The sequence below is a fragment of the Micropterus dolomieu genome, linkage group LG22 (assembly GCF_021292245.1).
Source record: "Micropterus dolomieu isolate WLL.071019.BEF.003 ecotype Adirondacks linkage group LG22, ASM2129224v1, whole genome shotgun sequence".
Lineage (NCBI taxonomy): Eukaryota > Metazoa > Chordata > Actinopteri > Centrarchiformes > Centrarchidae > Micropterus > Micropterus dolomieu.
Window position 1 is genome coordinate 3,039,138 of NC_060171.1, and position 8,639 is coordinate 3,047,776.

The 8,639-nt window shown below is 41.1% G+C and overlaps 1 protein-coding gene across 1 annotated transcript in view; it reads left to right on the forward strand.

Annotated features, from left to right (window-relative positions):
* Window positions 1-8,639, forward strand: part of LOC123961527 (E3 ubiquitin-protein ligase TRIM21-like) — a 10,084-nt gene that overhangs the window by 117 nt on the left and 1,328 nt on the right. Inside the window, exon 2 of the mRNA XM_046036997.1 lies at window positions 8,117-8,576. Within this exon, the coding sequence (XP_045892953.1) occupies window positions 8,126-8,576 (451 nt within the window). The 5' untranslated portion in view covers window positions 8,117-8,125. The remainder of the gene's footprint in view (window positions 1-8,116; window positions 8,577-8,639) is intronic.

Consider the following 8,639-nt stretch of genomic DNA (forward strand, 5'->3'; position numbering starts at 1 on the left):
ATAATGATCAATACTATAATAATAAAACACTGACAGTAGCCACTCTGCATCAGTACTTTTACTTTTGATACTTTAAATACATTCTGTGTACTTTTACTTGGACGCAGGACTTTTACTTGTAATGGAGTATTTTTATACTGTGGTACTGCTACTTTTACTTCAGTATATGAGTTGAATCCTTCTTCCATCGCTGGTTACTGCCTGTAAATATTTAGTGAACACATTTCTACAAAGGAGCAGCTGGTTGGAGGAATGTGTTCATTTAGTGACGCATAAACCTGCAGGAGGATGAGTGTGATCAGCTGCTGCAACTGGCTGCTGTCACTGTTTTAACTTTTCACTCTGAAGCCGTCGTTCGCTGCTTCAGAGTCCAAAATCATTAACAGTTCACTTCATCATGTGTTCATCAGTTCATATTGTTGTCTGAATGTCTGCTGACAGTCGGAGAACTCACCACTGACCTTTGGGTGGTAGGAGTGGCACGACTCCGGCCGCCGCTGCACCTTCTGGGATTTCATCCTGCTGCACTTCACCGTGGCGTTATGTTCACTGCCATTAAGGAAAACAGACCACTCACTGCTGAGGAACATTGTTTCAACATTTTTGATAATAGTTCCGATATTATACTTGAGTTTTGGTGCCGATACCAAAATTTATCAGATTTGAAGGAATATAAACCAGTTTTATTTTAACAAAAGAAGACAAAGTTCCCGAATCTAACGACAGAAAACGAAGGGAGGAGCAACAGTGAAAGAGGAGAGCTGCAACGTCACATTTCCTCAAATGAAAGTGAAAGTGTGTCTGAGTGACAGCAGAGCTGCAGTCGAGACAAGTCTCTCAGTTTCTCTCTAAAGAAACTTTCAACTGAATCCATCAGGTTTTTCTCAACAAAACAGCAGAATCTCTGCCAAACCCTGGTGAGTACACGGCCCTACAAAGCCAAAATGCTCTGACTCAGTAATTTGGTTGAAGTTCAGTTCAAACCAGAATCTGACTGTTTTACATCTGTTTTACCAGATAAAAGATATGATGTCATATTTGTTTATTTTGTTAATCATTATTGTTAATTATTTTATGATTTTACAAATTAAAATTATGATATTAACAACAGGGTTTGGGATGTTATCACTGCAATATTTAAGACATCAGATTAGTGCGAATTAAATATAGGCATCTATATAACTGAAAAAGTATTATTAGGCATAAAAATGGAGCAATTAGGCTGTTATTAATGAACACATTATCTGATTACAGTACCCCCAACAATTTGTCTTAGTTTGTGTTCATTAAGTGGAACTTGATCAGTGGTTGTCAACACCTATCTAGCTCTCCTCAAGTAATCACCTCAGCTGAGCCCTTGAATAAAATAAATAAATAAGCCATTTATCATCATCATCAATCTTACCATGTCACTGCGGCTTTGCACTGTGCTGGCGTAGACTCTGTTCTGCTATTGCCCTCTTCTCTGCTCTCTGTCTCATGTTCACTCATGTCAGCACTAGGACTGGGGCCGCCGGCCAGTGGTGGTAGAGTACTGAAAATCTTTACTCAAGTAAAAGTACAACTTAAAAAAAGAATACAAAAGGGGGACTGTTGCCAAACTCCCCTAAACAGAACGAGAAAGTTTGAGCACATTATTCAGTCTTTTCCAGAGTTTCATCAGTCAGATGGACACCAAGCTCTATGTGGACATTAAGCCACCTCACCTCAGAAGAAATACCTTTTGCAGATTCCCTCTGCCACGTCACAGAATATCCACAGCAACCTTTAATGACATTTTCTCACATCTGATGAATACAAATCAGCAGTGTCCAAGCACGATTGTGTTCTCTTAATATACAGTATCATGCATGTCCAAACAAGCAACACACATAAGTTATGTCTCATATTCCCCCAAATACAGCTAGTGCAAAGTATAACAGTAAAACATTAGACATTTAAATACTTGGCAATTGCAATAATTACAAACAAATAAATATATCAATACTTGCTATGTGGAAGCTCATTACTTTACTACATAATTACTTTAAACAATACAGCCAATGCACAAAATAAGAATATAAAATTAGGTATTTAAATGCTTTAACAGCAATTATTTTATTTTAAAGTTGAAAGCATCAAGTCTTAAAAGTGTAAGACAGTCTTTGTAAAGACAGTGCAGGTGTCTCTTCATTTGAAGAGAGAGTGATGGTTGGTGACTGGGGCCAGCCTTGCTACTTTGTTTTGGAAGAGTTTTGTAATGACACAGAAGGGGTAACAGCAGATTGTGGAAGCTGAGAGAGTTTTAGTGATAGAACCATTAAGTCTAATGTTGTATTCTTATACTTTGCATTATCTGTATTTGAGGGAATATGAGACCTAAGTTGAGTAAAAGGGAGAAATCTGCTCAGTACTTTGTCACTGCATCGTTTTCTGAAAGCCTGAATGTAATATGTGATAAGTAACTGGTTTGAGTTTACGTTCATGTTCCTTTGTTGGGTTGCATATGAGTTGGCTGCTGCAATGTGTTTTCAAAATGAGGTTTGCACAGTCACTGTGGTTCTGTTTTTTTGTCATTGCTTTTCACCACTATAGATATCTTGCGACATTAGCACATTGCGTGTGGACAGATTGATGCAATGCTGCATGTTGCTTGTTTTGTGGAACATGGGGGTTAGGGGTGTTTTGCCACAGTCCACTTTAGTAAAACAAACAAGAAAAGAATGTGTTTTGTCTACTGGTTGTTCCCTGAGAAAGTAGTGCCATATTTTGAGGCCTTTTTGTTTCAGCAGCACGTTTCTATTTGGCCACCATTGTTACAGGTAATTAGCTACTTAATAGCACTGAAACAACTAAAGATTAACACATGGTTTCAGTTTGATAACAAGGCCAACACTGAATTAGTTAAAGGTCCAGTATGTAATATTTCTTAGGATCTATTGACAGAAATGCGATATAATATCCATTACTTTGTTTTCATAACCTCTTTTTAATGTCATTCAGAAATTTTCACAGTAAAACCTCTCAATGTAACTCGAAATAATGCTTTGCTGCAAAAACCATTCTTATTTCTCCTTTTTTTTGCAAAATTTAAGGGCTCTGATTAGGGTTGTGACGCTTACACTTAGCAAATGAGACGTAACATTGAATAAGATTGGGGCCATGACAACAAGACAATAATATATTTCAATAGGCCGACTATTTACAAAACAAATGTATTGATGAAACAGTTGATTTGGAGAATTAGACACTTAATTTCCTGCATTCTGGAGACACTTTCTGCACTAGGCAAGAACAAAATTCAGGTGGCAGGTGACAATTCAGAATATAAAAATATAATATAATATAATGCAGTAATCAGGAGCTTATTGTTACTTAAGTTACGTTTTTTGGACAACACAGTTTCCTTCTATAGTTACATTGTTTTGCAGCATTTTTATTTGTTAATTAACGTTTCATGCTGAAAGCTATTTTTCAGAACATTTTTAACTAATGCTTTCAAAAAGTGGTGGCTAAATGTCCCCAGCGTCCCCAGTGTAAATGACCCTCCCTCTCTGCCCCCCCCTACAGGTTGAGCCACTCCATGCTTACCGCTTCACCTCCACTCTCCTCCTGCTTTCTCGCCCTCGGCCCTGTCACTTTGTCACTCACTGGCAGGGGCCACAGCTCTCGTTTACTCCTTCAGGTGCCTGTGCCTGCTCTATGCAGCGTACTGCAGCTGATGTTGAAGCTACTGCAGCCCCGGAAGCAAACATATCGGTTGTTTTCGCGCATTTGGCGGCAACTGTTTTTTTGGGGGGGGCCTCAACACAAGAAACAGAGAGCAGAGAGGGTGGGGGATAGTAAGAGATGTGATTAGGCCGACTCAGTGTCTAGAATTTTCAGTGTATAGAAAATTATCTAATGGGCCGCTGTCCGTGCGCTATGGGCCGATCGTTGGCCCGTTTTCAAAAAACAGCTATATGATAATTTAGGCTACATTACTGGGCCCGCTATGCCAGATTACCAGTCCAGCCCTGGCTGGAAATAGATAATGTGAACCTAAATGCTGCAACATTGTCCTCACTTTGATCATGTTACAAGACTAGTAACACAGCTTGCATGGGTCTCAGTTCAAGACATATGCATATTAGCAAGTTATGGCATAAGAGAGAAAAGGCTTAATAGCCAGTGGTAACTTACATGGTGACCAACATCCTTTATCCGTCATGGACGGTGATTTCTCTATTTTATTACTGTAGAAAACAATTTATAGCTTATTTCAACAATCCGAAACATAAAACATTGTTGAAACAGTATCAGATTCAGCAAAGTCTTCTTCAAGTATCATAATATGCGTCTGTGTTGCAAGGATTTTGCTAAATGTGGTCCGGAGAGAACGTGCTTCACTTTAAATGCTGCCGCCACAAAGAATTGTGGGACGGCATTCTCTCCTTTACTTTCATAAAGGATGGTCCGGTCTACCCTATGAGAGGAAGCATTCAGGCTCCTTTCCTTGGCTTTTAGAGAATTCGAACAGCTCTTATCATGGCTGCCAATGAAATACTTCCGGGTCACTTCACTCAGTTAGGAACCTTCCTAAGCAAAAAAAGACGCAGACGTTTTTTGGACACAGTCCAAAGCTCCATAATCTCCAATGGCTGGGGGGAGGAAGCTGAGATAATTTTTAATAGTGATAGTGCCATTGAAAGAGTATCTGGAAGGCAGATGAAGTTCTTCACCCTATGAATTCAAACTCAGTGATTAGCTTCCTGTGGTAGCAGTGTTAGCATACTCTGTGATATAAACACAAGTACGCACCTCTGGGCGCCTCCGTAGGGGGTGGACTGACCTCTGCTTGTTGAGCTTCCACATAACAAGTATGAATAAATGTGAAACAAAAAAAATAATAACTAAAATATTTAATTGCTATCCTGCACATTACTTCCATCTTTGTTTAAAACGAAAAACAAATTGACTAAATTTGTAAAATCCAAAAACCAAAAACAGACTGTCAGGTAGGGGTCCTGGGTCATCAGCATATCATCAGTGTAGGCTATATAGAATAGAGACTCATGGTGCTAGTAGAAGCAGGTTACCCCCCATCCTCATCCTCAAGGTGAAACTAGTAAGCCTAAATATTATAACATATTATAAAAACAACTTCAACATTTGAAAAGTTTGGTGATTGCGTCACTTTGTGTTGTGAAGTTGTGAAGCTATAAGGGCTCAGATTAGGGGTGTGACGACTTTGAGCATTACATTATAAACGCTTAATTTCCTGCACTTTGGAGACATTTTCTGCATCAATTAATGGTGGAAATGTCTTTATTTATATGAAGGAAAACAAAATTTAGGTGGATGGAGACAATTCAAAATATAAAAATATAATGGAATATAATGCAGTAATCAGCTTTCGGATCATGCATTTCTTTCTTCTATATTTCAGTTGCATTGCATGTTTTCTTATTGTGCATTGTTTCATTTGGTATTTAACATTTCTCGTTGCAAGTTGTTTTTCAGAACATTTTTAACATAAGCTTTCAAAAAGCGATGGAGACATTAGGTGCGTGCGAGATGACGGCGGCTGACTTTCACCGACTTGATGATTTAACATGAGCTGCAGGTAGCTGCAGGGGCGGGGAATAAAACGGCACCGTCAAGTCGGACACCTTCTACCTGTAGCAGCTTGCTGTGAGCTGAGATCAATGACTGATCCACACTATTGCCTGGTCTCGCGGCAGAGAAAAGCAACTGGGGCATTTGCAAAAATGCCGCGAGACCAGGCAATAGTGTGGTTCCAACTTTGTGCAGCCGGAGAAAAGCAACTGGGGCTGCCGGACTCGGAACCTGCATCCGCCTTGCTCCCGCGGGGTTTAAATGTCATGTAACATGGTGACGTTAACCAGCATGCCTTATGTTAAGTCCATTATGCATTACTTTAAGCCAGCGCTGCGCAGCGCCACATGAAGTCAAACATACCTAATCTGATTCTGACATGTGTCCTCAGTGTAAATGACAGCTATCTTTCAATATTTTTAAATGTCCTGCCCGATCTAGGCTGTGATTGGTCGGTTCACGAAAAGTGAAATTGAAGAGCTACATTCAGCAAACTGCTGCTTGAAATGCAGCCAAGCTTCTCTTCTCCCTCATCTCTCTCAAGCTGCGTTTCGACCAAAGGAACTTTACCCCGGAACTAGGAACCTTTGGAGGAACTCACTGCGTTCCCACCAGAGGGACCAGGCTCTAAATGTAGTTCTGGGGTCTTCATTTTACCCCCTAAAAAGACCCTGCTCGGGGGGTAGTACTTTCCGAAAGTACCGGGTACTTTGGAGGGGCGGGGCTTGCCTTGCAGTGAATTTCAGATTGGGCGAGTAGAGGCTAGAGGCCTGAGATCAATCGTCGGCATTAAATGTAAATAGCAGCCTGCCTGGGTGTGTTTACAGCGAACAGCTGATGGAGTTACTGCTGGGTCCAGAGTTGTTGTTTTTAAGTTTTCATCAGTCAGGAAGTTTCAACACAGAGCTGAAGTCGGTCTCCTCCTCTTCAAAACCAGCTAAAGCTCGTTAAAATCACGTTCCTGTTTTCATAACCTTCCAAACCTTCGGGATGGAAACACAACAACAGTGGGCTGAAGGAACCTTTTAGTTCCTTAAAAAAGATCTGGGGACTGAAAAGACCCGGGTACTTTTGATCGAAAAAGCGCCTAAAGGGTGCCTAAGCGTTCCCAATCCCTCCTTCGCTCACAACACAAGGTCAGGGAAAAAACAGGTGGTTCAGTTGCTGATGTCTTGCAAAATAGAAATGCAGAAGTGGAAAACAACTGAACTCACGGTGACCGCGGTGAAGTCATAATGATCTTGATGCATCTATTAAACAGTAAGAATCATACAATAATGTTATAAGATATAAGTTGCCATAACAGGTTGCCAACTGTTCTGTTCTGTTGTGGAGTTTGTGATTGACTAGCCAATCATATAAAAACAGCCCCGCCCCACCCCTGTCTGGACCAGTAACCACACATTATGGCACAGTTTCAACTGCAGTTTAAAACTATGTGGTTTATTGGCCCAGTTATCCAGCGGCACACCGGGAAAACTCTCGATGGCCATTTCGCCCCTGATCCTGGCTTTGGTTTGATTCAGGACTTTTAGGTGTGAACCTGTAGTAAGTGAGAGATTGGCAGCATTTACAACAATATTAACATCCACACAAACAACACATCCACCTGCTGCTCTCTCTCTCTCTCTCTCTCTCTCTCTCTCTCTTCACCTGTTGTAGTAACTTCAGTATGTTTTGTGACTTTGATTTGTCTTAATTTTCCTTTTCATTTCTCATAAACATGTGTAGTTTAATGCTTGCTAATATATTAATACTTAGATTTAGGCTGAACATTTTGATATCATTAATTTTGATTAATATTTAGAGAAGAGTGATTTTCCCCAGGCAGCTAAAGTAAATGTTTTGGAATGAAGATGTCCACGTTATCACATCACTTATTTTCTGAACTTGTTGATCTCGTAGAAATACTGCTGCTGAACTGCATACCTTAGCTCCCAATTCACTCGCAGCATAGTCCAGGACCTGACTCAGTAATGACCTCTCTCAGTAACTCAGACGCTGACACAAATACATTGACAGCCACACCTCAAAATTCTGTTTCTTTATTTTCTTACAAAATTTTTCCCAGATTCAGTTCAATATAACGGAACTCAGGATGGCTCTCCCAATATTCCACTAATCTTTGTTTGATGTTTGAACAAATAATTATAAAAATATATGTAGTTACATGCAGTGTGCGAACTATATCACGGCTTTCGGGGGAGCTCACTATCACGAACCGTTGACAGCACGTCGGCCGTACTAGCGCCACAACCTGTAGTACCGGAGCCGGAGTGGAGCGGACAGGCCCGCTGCTGACGGTCGGTGATGCTTCTCTCTGGCTGAATGAAGTCTGATGCTCCTGAATTTAGCATGGATCCGTGATGATAGAGAGATATAGAAATTAATGCCAATAAAGCATGCTGTCAATATTTTAGGGACCCTCCAAAATATCACAAATCATGCTTTTAGAGGAGCTGATTTCCTCTTTAGGGGAGCTAAGCTCCCCCATAGTTCTCAACCTGGTTACATGTTTTTTCTCACTTGTTGTCCTCAGAGTGTGGATATGTCTGCTGCCAGCTGTCTGCTGACTGAAGATCAGTTTCTGTGCTCCATCTGTCTGGATGTGTTCACTGATCCAGTCAGCACACCATGTGGACACAACTTCTGTAAAACCTGCATCACTCAACACTGGAATATTAATGTCCCGTATCAGTGTCCCAACTGTAAACAGATTTTCTACTCAAAACCTGAGCTGCAGGTCAACACTTTCATCTCTGAGATGGCTGCTCAGTTCAGACAGTCAGCTCAACAGAAAGCCAGCAGCAGCAGCTCAGAGCAACAAGCTGCCAAACCAGGAGAAGTTCCCTGTGACGTCTGCACTGGAACCAAAGTGAAGGCCCTGAAGTCCTGCCTGGTGTGTCTGGCCTCCTACTGTGAGACTCACCTGGAGCCTCATCTGACAGCTTCACGCCTGAAAAGACATCAGCTGATCGACCCTGTGGAGAACCTGGAAGGCAGGATGTGTACGAAGCACGATAAACTGCTGGAGCTGTTCTGTAAGACCGACCAGATGTGTG